At 37.0% G+C, this 20,785-nt stretch overlaps 2 protein-coding genes across 2 annotated transcripts; both read left to right on the top strand.

The window, feature by feature from the left end:
* The first annotated feature begins 251 nt into the window (after positions 1-251).
* Positions 252-1,193, top strand: LOC109396515 (olfactory receptor 52E5). Its single transcript, XM_019668377.1, has one exon. The coding sequence runs from the start codon at positions 252-254 to the stop codon at positions 1,191-1,193; it is 942 nt and encodes a 313-aa protein (XP_019523922.1).
* Positions 1,194-10,260: 9,067 nt separating this feature from the next.
* On the top strand, positions 10,261-14,803 carry LOC109396486 (olfactory receptor 52E5-like). Its single transcript, XM_019668347.1, is given in 2 exon segments — positions 10,261-10,272; positions 13,862-14,803. Coding segments are annotated over 2 exon segments (954 nt in total).
* Positions 14,804-20,785: the final 5,982 nt, after the last annotated feature.

Here is a 20,785-nt window from a genome sequence, read left to right as displayed (position 1 = left end):
TAAGAAGTTCACAGTTGTATTTGGAAATTTTCTGCATGGTTTTCTATATATATAAGGGAGGCAAATACATTGAAGTGAGAATGTCTTTTTAACTGTGCCTCCTATTCCCTCTTAGGTCTCCTCTGCTGTATTATGGAATTAAAGAATGGATTTTATGTTTCTCCAGAAAATAAGCAACATGCTATGAAGGAGGTTACAGAGACACAAGTAAACTCTTGCAAGAAATGTATCTATAACCAATTCCCGCCGATATGCTGCAGCCCAACAATACTCAGTTCCACCCTCCTTCCTTCCTTCTGATGGGCATTCCAGGGCTAGAAGATGTGCACCTCTGGATTGGCTTCCCCTTCTTTGCAGTGTATCTAATAGCCCTCCTGGGGAACATCACCATCCTCTTTGTGATTCAGACTGAACGCAGCCTCCACCAACCCATGTTTTACTTCCTGGCCATGTTGGCCTGCACTGACGTTGGCCTGTCCACAGCCACCATCCCCAAGATGCTGGGCATCTTCTGGTTCAATCTCAGAGACATTGTGTTTGGTGCTTGCATCACACAAATGTACACTATCCATATATGCACTGGCCTGGAGTCTGTGGTGCTCACAGTCATGGCCATAGATCGCTACATTGCCATCTGCATTCCCCTAAGATACAGCATGATCCTCACCAATAAGGTGATAGCCATCCTGGGCACAGTCATCATAGTCAGGACTTTGGTGTTTGTGACTCCATTCATATTTCTCATCCTGAGATTGCCTTTCTGTGGTGTGCGGATTATCCCGCACACCTATTGTGAACACATGGGTTTAGCAAAGTTGGCTTGTGCCAATATTAGGGTCAATGTTATCTATGGCTTGATTGCTCTCTCAGTGGGATACGTTGACCTTTCTGTGATTGGATTTTCCTATGTCCAAATCCTCCGAGCAATCTTCCACCTCCGATCCTGGGATGCCAGGCTCAAAGCTCTCAGCACATGTGGCTCTCATGTCTGCGTCATGTTAGCTTTCTACCTGCCTGCCCTCTTCTCCTTCATGACACATCGCTTTGGCCACGGCATCCCTCATTACATACACATACTTCTGGCCAACCTGTATGTAGTTGTTCCCCCTGCTCTTAACCCTGTTATTTATGGGGTCAGGACAAAACAGATAAGAGAGCGTGTACTAAGGATGTTTAATCGTAAAAGCTGTTGACATTTAGTCCCAAAAGAATCTTTCACAACAATTCACTGGAACAATTATAAGATCAAAACAGAAGTTAACACTGGAAATATTTTTGCTAAACTCCTCTGGCATTCCCACACAAAACAGTCACAATACATTTCCTCCCATTCCTCTTAATTTGTACACCCCACTGGAAAGCATAGCTCAAAGATTCCAAAACAATCTCTCTACTTTGCCACAAGAAAAGTACAAAAGAATTCTCACATTTAAACCCCAGCAATACTACAAAATTCCCAAGGGGAGAAAAGGTTTGCAAAAAGCTGTGCCCTGAATAACTGATTTGAATAATCTCCTTCTACACAGAGATGTCTTCATTCACATGTCAGAAGCTGAGGTTCATGCCTTAAAAATAATGTGGCATTTTGTGAAAACCAAGCAGGATACAGTGGTAAGACAAATTAAGCAGGAGGAGTCCTATCACCCACGTTTAAATTCAGGCTCCGGACTTGACTGGAAGATGTACCTGAGGATTTCACTTAGCATTTTTGGAGCTTCAGTAGCCTTGCCCAGGGAAACCTATAAAGCAATATTCATTTGGCACTGTGCACTCCAAAATCAAATGTCAAAATCTTTACAGCTTGTAACACATTAAAAGATTTGGAAGTAAAGAAATTCATGTCTAGTATGGTTGTTACTTCTAGTGTATGTAGATTTCACTTACCAAATCCAATTCTAGCATACAGTCACCGATATGAAGTAAGATCTCCAGCTTCACCAAGCGCTTGGGTCTCTTTAGAGACTCTCAGCCCTTTCCTTGGTCAGAGGATCTTTCAGTCAGGAGACTCTAAGCCTAAAGCGTGAAGAGGCTCTACCTGGGCTGGAGGACTCAGTGAAACCACATCCTCCACAGTTCTTGTTAGGGTGAGCTTTCAGGCAGAATGTAATACAGTGGCTACTGCCATAATATAAAGTCATTCTGATTACAGCGTGGAAGCTGATAAGACAGTTGATTTGGGGGATGGGAGAGGATTCTAGGAGCTACAAAAATAAGAAGTTGTCTTCTAATTGGACATGGGACCCTGGCTGAAACTCAAGGTAGGATAAGCAAGGACTATGCAGAGAACAGGGCTAAGGTGGTTGTAATGTAAACCTGACAGGAAGTGAACTGAAGGAATGGTGCTTTGTGTAAATATATAAAGAAAAAGTCATCAAAGGATTATTTTCTAAATAGAAATTACAATATTGACACCAACAAGATTTAGAACAACTAAGCAGATCAAAACAATGAATGAAGATGACAAAAGTCTTTGCAGATTTTTTTTCAAGATGCCAGCCCATGATAGCTTTTCATGTTTCTTATGCCATGTTAACTATTTCACAAAATGAAAAAACTTTCAAAGCTTTAAAATCCTTTTAGAAAATTGACATTATTCTGGTGGCAAAATCAGAAAATAGAGAAGAAATTAAATGCGGAAGAAAAAATTCAGAAGAAAGAAAAACACAGGCCAACCACAAATACAAATACAGATACAAAATTATGACTAAAATTACCAAACCAACTGGGTTATATATTTAAAAAATAAAATAATAGATATTATGAGAAGAGTATTCAGTGTCTTATTTCCATTACCTCATTTACTTTTCAAAATAATACTGAGAGACATACCAGCATTAATGTCAGTTTATATAAGTGAAAACTGACTTCAAAATGATACATCTTTTTCACTTAATACAGTGTAGCTACTAAGTGTCTTTCTAATTTCACATTCCAAGTTCTAAACGTATATCATACTCTGCCTATATGGGATAATTACAGAGATGTGCATGTCAGGTAAATTGGTATGTCTAAATTGCCCCAGGTTGAGTGAGTGTGTGTGTGTGTGTGTGTGTGTGTGTGTGCGCGCGCGCGCGCGCGCACCCTGCTTTGGAAGGGTGTCCTGTCCAGTGTAGGCTCCCTGCTTGCACCCTGAGCTGCCTACAGAGACTCCGACCACCCCCCACCCTGAACTAGAATAAGCAGGTTAGAAAATAATTATTTTACTGTTTCTATTAATTTTTATTAAATGTATGTATAGCTCACATTTATTTCAATGTTTAATATAAGAAGTGTTTTGGGTCTTTGTTTAGAAGTTTGGTGATGTTTTTATGACCAGAAATACACCATAAGCAATAACTCTTGCTTATTTCAGCTAGCCTATGGTAAAATCAGTTTTGTTATGTATCATTTCACTTAAAATTGCAGTTTCCAAGAAATTATCAATGACATTGAGGACTTACTGTATATTTTATGTTATTATATATTCAATTAATATGTATACAAAATCGCGTCAATATTCAAGTTTTTACCTGGCTAAATTGTCAACACACAAAAAAAAGCTGCTAGAATTAATAATATAGAAACATATTTTTAAATACACTAAAGAGATAAGAAGGAAAGATCAAAATCTAGGAGGTCAAAATCTGAGATATAAACCCAGGATTTAAAGCTACTTTGGCTCTGGAGACTTTTGCCAAACATAAGGAAATCAGTATAAAATACAGCAAAATTTTGTCAATGTCTGGGCATATAGAAAAAAAAATCAAAGGCTGGGACCCAGCAAGTATAATCTGATAATCATCTTCCCACACTCACATTTTAAACTGGAATCTTGGGATATACAATCAGAGTGTGATTGAAATTAAGTTCAATCTTTTTGTTAGCTGGTAACTGCTAACTTGATTACATCCACAAAGACATTACTTGTAACTAAGGTCACATTTACAGGTGCCTGGGGTTAGGACTTCAGCATATTTTTATTGGGGGGGGGCACATTTTAACCCATAGCATGTATATTTTTTATTCTTCATCAGGAATTGTTATCTGTAGCTGTTGACTGTAATAATAGATCTCATTAATTTGTTATGAGAATCAAGTGAACATAGTGTAATAACTGAAACAGTATGATACATTAAAAACTCAATGAAGATTTATTATTATTATTACTAGTGTAATCCTTGGTGTGACTTTAAGTTTTGGTCTCCTTCTCTAAGGAGGCAGAAACCATTCTCTGACATACCATTTTCCTAACATGCAGCATGGTGCTTTGTACAAAGCAGGGTCATCACATTTGTGTAATGAAAAAGTAAAAGCAATTTTATCCTTTCAACAACCCTCTGTCAGGAGGTTCAATAACCCCATACTTCAGATGAGAAAATTGTGGTCCGAGAGCTTATGAAGTTGTCCACGAGAAGCAGCCAGGAAGTGGTACAACAAGTGTTCAAACTTAAGCCTCCAGTGGCCTCTTCACCACATCCACACCACACATGAGAGTGGAGAGGGGTTAGTCATTTATAAGAAACTCAGGACCAGGATATTTTGCCCAATGTAAACTGCATGTTCTAGCAACACACTTTCATTAGATGAGGATGATTCACGCATGAAGTAGTTTCCTTCATTGAGCATGTCTACCAACTTTATTTGATGCTGCCAAGGACTTTGGTGCTTCACCCAGGACCTCCAGGTAGCAAGGCAGAGGAAGGGGCAGGAGAGGAGTTAGTGCATGGAGGGAATGGAACCATGTTCCATCTGCATTTCTGCCCTGCAGTTGTGGGTAGGAAAGTGTAAGACTTAGGAGCAGGCTCCACTTTCTCTCCTCACTCCAAGATACCTGTGCCCAAAGCCCCAAAGATCCTACATTTAGCCTGAGCATCCTCATCCTAAGAAGCATCTAGAGACCTTCATAGAAGAGGCCATTTTCTAGGTATGCTGCTCATCAATGCAGAGTGGTAGCTGTACTGGTGACAATCCCACTGTTTCCCCAAGGACTCAATGCCAAGTGTTGTTCTGGGGAAGGTCATAAAAACAGGAGCTGTGCCCCAACTTGTGAAGCTCCTAGGAACTACTGAATTGCCAATTGTGACTCCTGTGCTAAGAACCATAGAAAATATTGTCACTGGGACAGATGAACAGATTTAACATTGTAATAGATGTGGGAGCATTTGTCATCTTTCCCAGCCTGCTAACAAACTCCAAAACTAATATTCAGAAAAAAAGGCATATGGACAATAGCAAACATTACAGCTGGCTACCAGCACGCGATGCAGCAAGTTGTGAACCATGGATTAGTCTTATTCCTCATTGGCATTCTCTCCAAGGCAGACTTTAAGACACAAAAGGAAGCTGTATGGGCTGTGACCAACTATACAAATGGTGGGACAATTGAACAGATTGTACTCATATACCTTGTTCATTGTGACATAATGGAACCATTAATGAACTTCTTAACTGAAAAAGATATCAAAATTATTTTGGTTCTTCTGGATGCTATTTAAATATCTTTCAGGCTGCTGAGAAACTAAGTGAAACTGAGGAACTTTAATGATTGAAGAATGTGGAGGTTTGGGCAAAACTGAAGCTCTACAAAACCATGAAAATGAGTCTGTGCACAACGCTTCATTAAACTTTATTAAGAAATATTTCTCTGTAGAGAAATGATTTTGATCTCCGAAGATCAAAATGTTGTGCCAGAAACTACCTCTGACAGCTATACGTAAGTTCAGGATGGCACTCCTGAGACCTTTCATTTTCAGATTGTACAGCTAAAGAATAAAGTTGTTTGTTGTGCACTATGTTTGGTATAAGTTTTTCTTACTGTTTCTCTACTAAGAATTCTTTTTAAATGCAATTTGTTATTGTAACACTTTTTACAACAAAACTATACTTGAACAGTTCCAAAATGTACATACTATATGAAACTTCTCCTCTCAATGGGTTTCTTATTTCTATGTGGAACTTCATATCTTGCAGTGTCCTGTAAATAAAGATTATATTCCACACTTTTGTTTCTTCAAAAAAAATCAAATACCCAGTAATAAAGATGTCCCCTTTTTCTGCAACTAGAAAACATTGATGAGAAAAATTAAGGGAGACTTGTTTGTGGACTGGAATATTCAGTAATGTAATGGTGTTAATTCTCCCCAAACTGATACATGGATTCAATGCAATTACAATAAAAATTTCAACAGATATTTTTGTGGAAATTGGCAAGCTGATATTCAAATGCACATGGTAATGCAAAGAACCTAAAAAACAAACAAGACTTATACTACTACACACTTCAAAAATTTTATAAAACTACATAATTAAAATAGTGTGATATTGGCAAATAGACCAATTGATCAGAATGAGGAGTACAAGAAAAAGCACATACTTATATTATGATTTGATTTATTGCAAATGTGAAATTGCAAGGGATTTGCTTTTCAATATATAGTGTTGGAGCAATTGGATATCTGAATGCTACAGAATTAGATTTTGAAGGTTCTTCCCCTAGTTTCTGCATTCCACTCAGTGTGATGGTTGATTTTATTTGCCAACTTGATTGGGCCACAAGGTATTTAGTTAAACATTATTTCTGGGTGTTTCTGTGAGGATGTTTCTAAAATAGATTGTATTTGAATTGGTAGACTGAGTAAAACAGATTGTTCTCCCCAATGTGGGCATCATCCAATCTATTGAGTACCTGAATAGAAAAAAAGGTGAAAAGGGAGAACTCTCTCTCTGTCTCTGTCTCTCTTGTCTCTCTCTCTCTCTCTCTCTCTCTCTCTCTCTCTCTCTCTCTCTCTCTCTCTCTCTCTCTCTCTCTCTCCCTCTCCCTTCCCCTCCCACCCTGAGCTGAGACATGTCTTCACCTACCCTCAGACTAGGACTTACAGCATCAGAACTCTGGTTCTTAACCCTTGAGACTTGAACTGGAAGTTTACCACTGTCTTTCTGAATACCATTAATACCATTATTATTTCATTAATACTAATAGTATTAGGATAGGACTTAATCAAAGACATTTAAGCCATGACATTGTAGGAAACTGCTTAACAAGCAGTCTCTGCCTCATTATTATCATAGTTTGTAACACAAATGTTGAGGTCAAATCTGTATAAATAGCCTATGAATGAAGAAGGATACTCAGAACCATTCATTGGAAAGAATACTGGGTAAGGAATTCAATAGACTTTGATTTAAGTTTCTTCTCTGGCGTTGATTAGCTATGACCTAATCATACCTCTTGAGCTTTCTGAGTCCTGTTTCCCATTAAATAAAATAGTAAGTGGTTTCTATTTTCAATATCCCAGAGTCTATTACAGATACTTGTAAAAATTATGAAATGATCTATAAAAGTGAGAACTTATCTCTATTCCATTCTGACCACTATTGTGGCTGCCATAAAGTGACCTCTTCTAGCACCATCTTGTACTTCTAGCAGTACAAAGCCCACATATGAGTACAATGTAAAAGTGTGATTGGACTACTGACCTGAATTAACATTGGAAAAGGAATCAGCTTTAGCTTAGCAACTCGGCATCTCCTTTTTTCCTCATCCTCCAGGCCTGTGGGAGCCCCAAGGGGCAAATGCACATGGGAAGTATGAAGGATCGCTACAAATTCTTCCTCACTATAAATTATCACTCCACACGCCCAGGAGATGTAGCGTCCAAACAGGTGACCCTTCTGGAATATGGATGAGCTGCTAAAACAGTTGGTAAGTTGGCTCCCTATTAAATAAGGGAGCCCTGGTAGAAATTAAAGGCAGAGAAATCAGGGCAGAAGAAGAGATAATGGAAAGAGTAAGATGACTTAGAGGCATTCATTATAAAGTCCTTGAAATAAAAGGGGTGGGATAAAGGAAATGATTCTTAATTAATCTTGAAAAAAGAAGGGGGAAAAAGAGCATGGAGCATCCCTAATTTTTCTGAAGACCATCTGTGATTCTAATGTACCCTATATCCAATGATCAGTGATCATATAATTTTAATTTTTTTTTTAGCTGAGCCATCCTGCCGCCTGTTGGTAGCTCAGTGGCTGCTCAGCTTGGGCCGGGACTTGAACCGCTGTTGCTCAGAGCTCGCACTCTTGAGAGAGCTCTTAACCGAGCCACTTGGCTGGCCCACAATTTTAATTTTTATTTTCCTCATTCTCTCTCTCTCTCAATTCAAATAGAGTTGAATTACCAACCATATTACTGCATTTTTTTATTATCATGCTGGACCATAAAATATTGATCAGAAGAACAATAAATAAGAATATTTATTGCTGCTTTTTGTTTTATAGTTTTTCCTCTTCATTCTTCCATCCATATATACAATGGAGATAACATGTATCAAACATATCATACAATGATGACTCCCAAATGTTTATAAGCAGCCATGTCCTTTCCCTGAGCTTCAGGCATATATACTTAATTGTTTATTTCACATTTCCACTGAATATTCATTTCCTTTGGTAAATATCTAGGAGTAGAGTTGTTGAGTAACAGTGCAAGTATATTTGTAACTTTATAACAAATATGCTTAAGAGTTTCCCCAAGTAATTGTACATTTTACATACCAACTAACAATGTATGAGAGTTTCATTTATTCTACATCTTCTTCACTGTATCATGTCATTAATTTCCCCTTTAGTCGTTCAAGGAGAATAAAATGGAATCACTTTGGGTTGTTAATTTTCCTTTTCCTGCTGACTAATGATGTTGAGTACCCTTTCATTTGCTATTGATTATTTGTATATCTTCTATAGAAGTGTCTGTTAATCTTTTTCCCTTTTTTAATTGATTGGTTGGTATTCTTATTGCTGATTTCTAATTCTATTTAACTTTATTTTTATAACACTTGCTATCTTGAGGAATTTAATTATTTTTGCAATTTGATGTCTTTCTTGCTAATTTAGAATGTAAGAGTTATGAAAAAAGGCTTTCTTTTATTAATTAAATTTATTGACAATGGTTAGTAAAATTACATAGGTTTCGAGTGTACATTTCTGTAATATATCATCTATATATCACAATGTGTGCTCATCACCCAGAGTCAGTTCTCCTTGCATCACCATGTATTTCATGCCCTTTATCCTCTTATACCATGCAACTCTCCCCCTTTACCCACTGATAACCACTAAACTGTTGTCTGTGTCTATGAGCTTTTGTTTCTTTATTTGTTTGTCTTGTTTATTTGTTGCTTTCAGTTTTTTATCCCACATATGAGTGAAGTTGTATGGTTCTTGACTTTTTCTGTCTGACTTATTTTGCTTAGCAATATAATCTCAAGATCCATCCATGTTGTCACAAATGGCAGTATTTCATCTTTTCTTATGGCAAAGTACTATTCCACTGTGTATGATGAACATCGAAGTACGTATATCTTTATGGATAAATGTTTTCAGATTTTGGGGGTAGATACCCAGGAGAGGGAATGCTGGGTCATATGGAAATTCTAGTCTTAAGTTTTTGAGGAACCTCCATACTGTTTTTCATAGCAACTGCACCAATCTACAGTCCCACTAACAGTATAAGGGTTCCTTTTTCTCCACAGCCTCTCCAACACTTGCTATTATTAGTCTTGTCGATGATAGCTATTCTAACAGATGTGAGGTGATATATCATTGTGGTTTTGATTTGTATTTTTCTAATAGCTAGTGAATTGAGCATTTTTTTATATATCTGTTAAGTCATTTGTATGTCTTCTTGGGAGAAATTTCTGTTCAAGCCTTCTTCCCATTGTTTAATTAGATTGTTTGAAAAGGCTGTTTCTTTATCACCACAATGTACCATAGGTACCCCCACATCTAACAACATCAGCTACAAAGTAAATAATAAATGTTAAATAAATAAACACTTGAAACATTTATGTCTCAGAAAGACTTAGAAGACCCAAGACATCCAGTCTTCCCATTAGAATAACATTATGTTCTGCTAAGAACTAACGTTAGCACTTTAACTAGATGAATTTGCTTGTTATTGTAACTGAAGGATATGCTGCAAACTCATTTAAATTATTTTAATATTTAATTATAATTATTTTAATTTATTTTTTAATATTTTAATTATAAAATCTTATTTCTTAGAGTATGAATATTTACACGTGTAAAAAGACCTATAGAAAAAAAAATCTTTTCACTTTGTTTCACTCTACCCTTTCCAAATGTATTTAACCTCCAGAACATTCAATCTTAGTATCTACCTATCAACAACTTCTACCATTTGTGAACTTTCCTGCTGCACTAGTGATTTTCATTTCTAAGGCTTTGTTAAATATCACTTAGCTCAGCAAGTGAGTAATCTAAATGGAAATGAGTGAAAGAGTGAGGTCAGTAAAGCTAATTTCTAACTAGCATAGAAGAAAATACATAAAAGAAAAACCCAATTGGTCATCAACTGCATGTACCAGGGGCTGTAACATGAGGGGCATGCTTGGAAACAGTGGGGTATGCTAACAGACTTCCCAAGAAGGCAAAATTGCTTAGGGATATCATCAATCTCTAGAAATTTTTACAAAATGAATTTGTACAAAATCATCAACACTGTAAGGATCAGAATAAGTAGCTCTGTCACTCTGTGCCAAATGCTGTGTTAAGTATTGGATATTGGTCATCATGATTAATCCATGTCTGTGAAGCATTAATATGCTTCAAGCCAATCTAAAATAACTCAATTTGGCTATCATCTCAAAATTCTGGGCTACTGAAAGCTGGATCTCTGTGCATATTCACCATTTTTGTTAGCTGAATATTTTCATAAGGGTTAACTCTGATATTCACTAAGCACTTCTACAAGAATAAGATTCTCAACAATTTCATTTCAGAACTAGCTAAACAAGCAGAATCCACATCAGCACACCTGAATCAAATGGAGTGCTTCTTTGGCAGTATTTAGAATCCTCTCAATACCCAGGTATGGGCTAATATATGATCTGCTGCTCTCTTTCCTGTATTTATTTATTTATTTATTTATTTATTTATTTATTTATTTATTTATTTATTTTTATTTTATTTATTTTTTTTTTTTTAGCTGAGCCATCCCGCCACCTGTTGGTAGCTCACGGCTGCTCAGCTCGGGCTGACTCGAACCACTGTTGCTCAGAGCTCAAACTCTTGAGCGAGCTCTTAACCAACTGAGCCACTCAGCCGGCCCCTTCTTTCCTGTATTTATGTGGTTAAACAACCCATCCTCATTTGTGTGACTTACTTTTGTTATTTTTGTAGCTACATATAATTAACACTCCAGTCCAGTTTCCCTGAGGGTTGTTATACCTCTTGTAGATGTCTTTAAATACTTCTGTTCTAATCATGGCATTCACTGAATAGTTGTTATTCAGATGGCAATGTTATTGCCCCTTTTCAGATGTACTTGGGTAAGGGTAGCACCTATAAAAAAGATTTCTTAAAGTTAACTACGTACATCTTTCATACTAAAAGTGAGAAAATAAGAGCAAACATCACTATTTTTAGATAGCAAATAAGCACTGATAAAAAGGAAGTGAAGAGAACAGATTTGCCTTGGACAATCAATAATGAACGTCTAAATGTTTTAAATCTCAGTGTGATTGAATTTTACTTTAACATACAAAATAAAGCATTTAAATGCATAAGAAAAGATGAAACACTGCCATTTGTGACAACACGGATGGATCTTGAGATTATTATGCTAAGCGAAATAGTCAAACAGAAAAAGTTGAGAACCATACGACTTCACTCATATGTGGGATACAAAACAGAAAGCAACAAACAAACAAGACCAAGAAGCAAACAAAAACTCATGGACACAGACAACAGTTTAGTGGTTACCAGAGGGTAAGTGGGGAGAGGTAGATGGATAAGAGGATAAAGGGTGTCAAATATATGGTGATGAAAGGAGAACTGACTCTGGGTGGTGAGCACACAATATGATATATAGATGATGTATTATAGAAATGTACTCTTGAAACCTATGTAATTTTACTGACCATTGACACCCACAATAAATTTAATTTATAAAAAGGGAGGGGGGAAGAATTAGATCCACTTTGAAGTAAATTGATTTTAGGGATATGTATGTCAATGAAAAGTCAATTCCTGCTTCTTATATAGAAACCTTGGGAGAGATAAACTAGTGAGAAACAAATTCCCATCTATGGTGGCAGGAGAGCAGGAAAAGCACTCTAAGAAGTCTGACACTGTTGTCATCTTGTGTCCTGCTCATTTCGATTACATTTTGGGACTGAATTTGATCTAGATTTTCTGTTGCCCAAGCAACTGAACTGCTGGGGCATGTTCTAAGAGGAAACACAACCATAATTTCCATGTAATGACATCCATTCAAGGAAAAATACCAAGACACTGAGATCAAGGGAGGGATTTGGAGGATGGGAGTGATATGGGTAGTGACATCACTATACTTCTTTCTGTACACAAAAAAACAAACTATACCAAGACACATAACTATCAAATTACTCAAAACTAATGATATAGAGAAAAATCATTTAAAAATCAGAGAAAAAAGACACACTGCATACAGAGGAACAAAAAGAAGGATGGCAGCAGATTTTTCATTAGAAACAAGCAAGTGAGAAGACAGTGGAAGAACATCTTTAATTAATTGAAAGAAAAAAAAAAGACTGTCAACCTAGCATTATATACCCAGGGAAAATACCTTTCTAAACAAAGGCAAAATAAAATTTTTTTCAAACAAACAAACAAAAAGGCCCAATGTTGAACGCTTATTGAGATCTCAGTGTATACTGTTTACTTACAGAAGAAAGGAATGTAACAGGTGTGTCAAACAGAATAATGCCCACCCTAAAATATGTTCATGGCCTAGTTCCATAGATAACATCGAACCTGCTTAATTATTTTGTTTGAACTACTCAATTTTTATCATAAATCATAATATAGTTGGACATAAACATAGAGCATATAGGAGCAAAAATATAAAGAGAGAGTCTGTGACTCCCAGTATAGCACATTTATGATTTTTTTTTCTGAAGACATTTGTCATCTATGAGATAGGCTTTTTTCTCTACCTCTTCCCTCTTTAGTTACCTGAGAATGCTTTGAGAACACAGAAAGATTCATTCACTGTTATGATATATTTATGCCAACATAGCTCTCCAGAGATTGTAAATATTTTGAACATGGAAAAAATATGATATTGTCTTAATCACAATGGGGATCCTATGATTCCTAGAGTCATGTGCATGGAATTTTTAGTGTTTTATAAACTCACTGACATCCAAAAACTGGGCTTCATTAAAATGGGAGTTTAACTCATATTTTGCCTGCTGATAACCTCTGCTTGATTCAATACGAACTTCTTATCTACACATTTCAGAACGGATGTCAACACCTTCACTCATCAACTAAGATAAACAAATAAAACTCTCTTGTATTATGTTCCATATTTTAGTGACTAGCACCAACATTCACCAGTTTTCCCGACAGACTCTTGGAAGTTAAACATGGCTTACTCTCTTTCAGCCCCCAAATTATATCAAACAGTGTTCCCTGCTAACTTATTTTATATACAATTGCCTTGACCTCTCCATTATAATTTATTTAGACCAGGCTAGCATCATCTCTCACTCAGCTTACTGCAAAGCCTAACCCACCCCTCCAATCCATTCTCCATTGTAACATTATAGAAGTCCCTCTAAAATGTAAGTAAAATTACATTATTCCTAGGACTGCAGCACGACAACAAGTTTGGGGTATATCTTGAACAGAAAAACAAAATGTCAAGAATCTGGTGAGCTCTGTATTTAGGAGCTTTTTAAACCTTTATCACTTTCCACTCCAGGGTCTTTTGCTGACTATTAAGTCAGAGAATTGAGTCCATGTGTCTCCATGACTTGAAAAAAAAAATGACATGAGATTGGAGTCTTGAATTGAATGAAAAAATTGGCCAGCAAACATGAAGATGGCCCATCACAACACCACCCAATTCCATCCTTCCTCCTTTGTTCTTTTGGGAATTCCAGGCCTAGAAAAATTTCATATCTGGATTGGTTTCCCCTTTTGTGCTGTATATCTGATTTCCCTCCTAGGGAGCATTATAATCCTGTTTATAATTTAGGCTGAGCCTAGTCTCCATCAGCGTATGTTTTACTTCCTGGCAATGTTGTCCTGCACTGACCTAAGCCTGTCTACTGCCACTATCCCCAAGATGCTGGGCATCTTCTGGTTCAATTTCAGGGAAATTCTTTTTGGTGCCTGCCTTGCACAGATGTTTATGATTCATCTGTGCACCGACCTGGAGTCTGGGATACTGACAGTCATGGCCATAGACTGCTACGTTGCTATCTGCAATCCCCTGAGATACAGCATGATCCTCACAAACAAAGTGGTGGCCATTCTAGGTATAGTCATGACAGTGAGATTGTTAATCTTTGTTATCCCTTTTGTGTTTCCCCTCTTGCTGTTGTCATTCTGTGGTGCCCGAATCATCCCCCACACCTACTGTGAACACATGGGTATTGCCTGTCTTTCCTGTGCCAACATCAGGGCCAACAATTTGTTTGGGATGGTTGCCTTTTCTGTGGGATTCATTGACCTTAATGTAATTGGTTTCTCCTATGTGAAGATGCTCTACACAGTGTTCCGTTTACCATCATGGAATGCCCGATTCAAGGCTCTCAACACCTGTGGCTCCCATGTCTGTGTCATGCTCATCTTCTACATCCCAGCATTTTTTTCCTTTCTGACTCACCGCTTTGGCCATAACATCCCTGGCTACATTCACATATTTCTGGCCAATCTATATATGGTTGTTCCACCTGCGCTCAACCCTGTTATCTATGGGGTCAGGACCAAGCAGATCCGGGAGCAAGTCCTAAGAATTCTTAACCCTGAAGATGTTTGATCCTCAGCTGCCCCAGTCATGATGGTTCATATGATATTATAATTATATACCTGTGATATTGTGATATATACATATAGGTATATGCATATATTTGTATGTATGTATGTATGTATTTGTGTTTGGATTCAGCTAGAAGGAGAAACCAAGGCCCAGTGCAATTCTTGTATTCTAAATACTCAAGCACTATTGTATTATACCCATACTTTAGCCCTACTGACTCTCTGAACCAACCTGAGAAAAGCTTTACTAGGGACATCAATTATTGTCTTTCGGCTCTCACCACATGTCCATAGTCACTGCTCCATACACAACTGTGTTGTGTGTATGTGATTCAACCTTACTTCCCAAATGGACTAAACTTGCCAAAGGTTGCCATAGGTTGGCTTGGTTTAACAGGATTAACTGTGTTATTACATTTCTATAAGACCATTTGAAAAGTTGAAATCTAAGAGAATTAATCACTTCTCTAAGGAAGCTAAAAGGTTAAATGGAAACTTTAATGCCAGGAGACTTGTCATGTATAACAAGTGATGTTATGTGTCATATATATACAGGTTTTCATTGAAGTGACTTAAGGGTTTCTGTGCAACTTCTTAAAGAAAATAACTAGAAAGGTAACCTCATTTCCTTAGCAAGTTATGCCTTCAATAAATATCATTCTTTAGTGTTCTTGGAGTGCTCCCTAGTGATCCACATACCCCAATAGTCATAGAGGTAAATATTTCAATGAGATCCAATGAGATCCCAATAATATCTCAGATATCTCTCCAGCATATATGCAGGATTATTCTATGTTAAAGGCCCCAAAGTGAATAGCAGTGGGCATTTGATGGTTTCTTGTTGACTAATGCTTTTCCCCAAACACATGCTAGGGAATTAAATTTTATACTAATAGTAATAATAATAACAATGTAATAACCACCAAGCTCTTTTCTAACATCATCAGATTTATTCCTCACAACAAGTATTACTCACAACAAATTAAGAATATGAGACAGATAATTTAGGCAACTTGTCAAGTGGCAGAGCTGGGATTTTGATTCTGTTGTGTCTAACCTCCAATCTTGGACCCTTGGTCACAGGGGTGAGGATTAGTTACAAAAAATTCATTACCACAAAATCGACCAGATCTTTGACCTGCCAGGAACTAATGGAGTATATTGTAAAGCAAGCAGTTAGATATAAGAAATCATATTAGATTTTTATATTAAAAGTGTCACAAGCAAAAACTCATAGACACAGACAACAGTTTAGTGATTACCAGAGGGGAAAGGGAAGGACAGGTGGTAGAAGAGGAAAAAGAGGATGAAATATATAGAGATGAAAGGAGAACTGACTTTGGGTGGTGAACACACAATGTGATATATAGATGATGTATTACAGAATTGTACACCTGAAACCTATATAATTTTATTAACTGATGTCACCCTAATCAATTTAATTTTAAAAATGATAAGGAAGAGAAAATATATTTACAGTAGTTATTTTTAAAAGTCCATGTATAAGTGGACCCATGCAGTTTAACCCACATTGTTAGTCAACTGTAAAATCAACATCCGTTCAAGAACCATGTTTCCAGCCCCCATGAAGCTCCGTTTGCAGCCCATCCTACTCTTCCATGCCCTCACAATTGTAAACTCCATTCGACTCCTAACACCATTTATTTATTTTGCTGATTTTGAATCTTATACATAAACGGACTCACTCAATATATTTTTTAAAAACATTTTAAGTGTCACAGAAATAGCGTTTCTTGAAAACATTTCACTCAGGTTGAATTCTTGGCAATAGACATTAAAAAATTAGGGAGCTAATCTGAGTGTTTTATAGTTGCTACAAACTATCAGTATAGAAGTGCACATAATTGGGCTTATGTACTTTTTTATCAGTACATTTCTGGAATTTCAGAATTTGGTACCCACTGACATTTTGCCTGAACCCTCTTGCCCTAGGGATTTGCTTTTGTATAATCAATTAATAATTAATATTTTTATTCCTAAATATCACATTCTAGCCATTCAATTGGTGCAAGGTGATTAACTCTGAGACTCCCTTTGCCTTCACATGCAATATTGACTGCTTAGGGGTCGCAGAAGATGAAGAGCTGAGAGGAAAGCTTCCTCCCTGAGGGATAAGAAAGGACTGGGCTCTTGAGTCTCTGGCACCTTCAGGGCCCTCAAGGCAGTCTTTCCCTGAGGAAGTAGAGAAAGCTGAAGTTCAAGCATAAACTCTACTTTCTAATAGTCAGAGTATAAGCGATTCAGACAGACAGAGCCAGAAATATCTCTCCCTGGCAGACATCAGTAGGTCTCCATTCAATAAGTTTGGCTCCACCAGCACATGAAGGCACCAAATCCACAACTATGATACTGGACACCAGGCTACAGCAGGGATTGTGGTAGGACTAAAGTTGGCCTTGCAGCTGGAAAAGCCATCAGGTTGAAGTGTGAGGATACAAGCTTGAAGGGAAGTGGGGGTCAGAAATGGCATAGGGCCAGATGGAGATGACTATGCCAAAGCTGAGCCTAGACTTCTGTGCACTCTCGGGAGAGATTTCGTGCAGATGGGGATTCAAGGGTCTGCAGCAGAGTATCATGTGGGAGATATCCTGAAGAGCCTTCATTGAACTCTTATGGGAACTTGAGGGAGAATGCAGATTTGGAAGGGAAAGAGGGTTCCCACTCACACTCCCTTGATTATCATTACTTAGAAATCTTCATTACTCTGCCTTTGACAGCCTTTTTCATCTGCTAAAAGTACCTGCTCCTCTTTCTGCTCTTTCCTTTACTTCCCTTGCTTCCTTAATCCTCTCTATTTTCAGTTCAATCTCTTCTGTTTTAATTTCAGTTTTCTCTTTTTCCATCTTCTCTCCACTATCTACTTTCTGGGCATGTGTACGTCTCTTCTTCCACGGTTTCCACTCTCTTTCTCAGTCTGTCTTCCTATTAGGCCTAGATTCAGTCCACTGTATACAGCTTCCTCCAGACCAACAGAGATCCCCAGGGGAAGAAAGCTCAGAACATCATTTCCTGCTCAACAACTTTCTCTGCTCCCTTCATCATTAATCACTCCTTACCCTTCTCTCTTGTCTCCAGGTTCTATTGAACAGGTTTGACATCAGACCCAATAATTTTTCTAACTTAATACAAATCCCTATGAACCTTGTATGCATCCTTAATTTAGTGCCCAGAAAGGCTATTGAGAAAAGTCTCTGCACAAATGTGGATCCTGTAGACAACAAAAACAATAATCTGACAGGTTGGACACTGAGAAGGGTCACTTGTGCAATAGCCCCTTAGAGATAAAAATTTTTGTCCCAAGAAGGCTGTCTGCAGGCTACTTGGAATAATAAAATGGGCAGTGAGATCCTACTAAGCTGGACAAAGAAACCTAACAATTGGGGAAACAAGAGCAGAATGATATAAATACAGCAGCTTAGGAGGAGAAGCATGAGGGTTCTGGGAGAGTAAAGGTACTCCTCACAACAGAGGCCAAGCGTCCTATGACTAACGTGAAACTTATTCTGGAATTCTAGCCTCAGTGGCCTGGCACACACTGATTCTTCTGATTGTCATAGTCATAGTGATCTTTAAGGTCTTCTCTTTGTCTTTGATATTTGAAGTTAAACTATAAAATTAAGGTGTAGACACTCCGATATATCCAAATGTACACTTATTTTTATTTATCCCACTGAGATTTATTGGAATTCTTGAATCTGGGTATCAATATATTTCATCTATTCTGAAAAGTTCATAAGCCTCTACTTCATTCTCTCTCCTCTTCACCTGGAACTCTGACTATATGTATGTTAGACATTCTCATTCTATCCTCTTATTTCTCTTACATTTTTTTTAGTACTTTCCATCTGTTTTTATTTTCTCTCTGTCTTCATTCTGAGTAGATTCTTCTGACCTCCCACTAACAATTTACACTCTCTCTTTAGCTCTAATCTATTGTTAAATTCATCGATTGAGTCTTTATTGTTGATGCTGTGTTTCTCAAATATATCCAGTTCTTTTTCAAATCTGCTTTGTTACTTTTTATAGCTTCCAGCGCCCTGAGCAAAATATTAATTCTCGACTTCATCTTCTTAATCCCAGTAAAACAAAAAAGATAGAGTGACTATGTGTAATCAGAATCCCATGTCCTTGCTCTTTTTTTTTTACATATCTATGAGCAGAGCAATTACTTTATTTTAAGTCAACAGAAATGAAGTTTATTTTCTACATTTTTAAAATAACTTTTTAAGTTTTATGGAATGCTTGCCAAGACTGAGAAAATAAGCCTGTCAAGGTTTTTAAAAGTAAGATCTAAAAAGTTTTTTATTAATTTTTATTAAATGTATTGGGGTGACATTGATTAGTATAATTATATAGGTTTCAAATGAACATTTCTATAGTACATCACCTATCTATTGCATTGTGTGTTCACCACCCAGAGTTAGTTCTCCATCCATCACCAAAAATTTGAACCCCCTTTTTCCTCTTCTATCACCCCTCTCCCCCCTTACTTTCTGGTAATCACTAAACTGTTGTCTGTGTCTATGAGTTTTTGTTTGTTTCTTTGTCTTGCTCATTTGTTACTTTCAGTTTTATTCCTTTTATTTAATTAAACTTTATTGGGTTGACAAGCTTAGTAAAGTCACAAGGTTTCAAGTGTACAATTCTGTAACACACCATCTATACATAACATTGTGTGTTCACCACCCAGAGTTAGTTCTCCTTCCATCACCATATATTTTATTCCATTTACCTTCATCTACCATCTGCTACCCCCCTTCCCTTCTGGTAACCACTAAATTATTGTCTATGTCTATGAGTTTTTGTTTCTTTATTTGTTTGTCTTGTTCCTTTGTTGCTTTCAGTTTTATATCTCACATATGAGTGAAGTCATATGGTTCTTGATTTTTTCTGAGTTATGTTGCTTAGTATGATGATCTCAGATCCATACATATTCTCACAAATGACAGCATTTCATTTTTTCTCATGGCCGAGTAATATTCCATCATATATATGTACCACATCCTCTTTATCCAATCATCTATCAAAAGACACTTTGGTTGTTTCCATGTCTTGGTTCTTAACTACATTTTTGCACTCTCTATGTATCCATTGGAGCATCTTTCTAAAAATTTCTTCACTCTGTCTTCAAGTTCATGAATTATCTTCTCAATTGTGGCTAAGATTAAAATTATTGCTTAAATTTTTAATTATTGTATTTTCTTCATTTCTAGGAGATATGACTGATTTTTCTTTTAAGAATGCTTACCTTTTGCTTATATTATCAAGCTTATCTTTCATTTCTTAAAACCCAGTAAGGAAATTTGTTTGATATTCTTTATCAAATAACTCCAATATCTCAAGGTTTAATAGGTTAGATTCTGCTACCTATTGTTTTTGTGGGCTTTTGCTCATATTTTTTTCTTTTTAAATTGTTTGTTACTGCAAGCAACCCAATTCCCTCAGAAGTGTCTGTATTCAATTTCTTGGAGGCCTGAGATAAATGTTGGCTACTCAAGAAAGGATTTGGGCTTTCTTCTGTTATTTTCTGGGGCCACTACAAATTTAAGATAACTTCAAATTCCTTTTTGAGCCAAAGAGTTCATGTGAACTCAGGCTGCAAAGTCATATGAAGACCAGCCTATGATCAAGTTTTACAGTTAAAGTTTCTCTCTTAGGTAAGAAGTTTTGAAGTAGTCAGTTTTCTTTGAAGTTTCAGATGAAGGTAAGGGATGGAGGTGAAAGAGTGAGTTGGTTTCCAGTGTTTATTTCAGGATGCAGTACTATAAAGTTCTATCTATATGGGAAACCAACTAGTACATTCCCCACCTGCTTGAATCTGGATTTTTTTTTAAGATTTTTTTATTGAGGAATTGGGGGGATGGGAACAGTGCTGGGGAATTGGGGGAAAGGGAACAGACAAGTTGCTGTCATTTTGTTCTTCAGTCTAGTTGTGGAGGACGTTGCTTCACTGGCCCATGTT

Source organism: Hipposideros armiger, unplaced genomic scaffold (genome assembly GCF_001890085.2).
Source record: "Hipposideros armiger isolate ML-2016 unplaced genomic scaffold, ASM189008v1 scaffold_525, whole genome shotgun sequence".
NCBI classification, from domain to species: Eukaryota; Metazoa; Chordata; class Mammalia; order Chiroptera; family Hipposideridae; genus Hipposideros; species Hipposideros armiger.
Note: the sequence above shows the minus strand (reverse complement) of the source record. Positions and strands in the feature narration are given on the sequence as shown.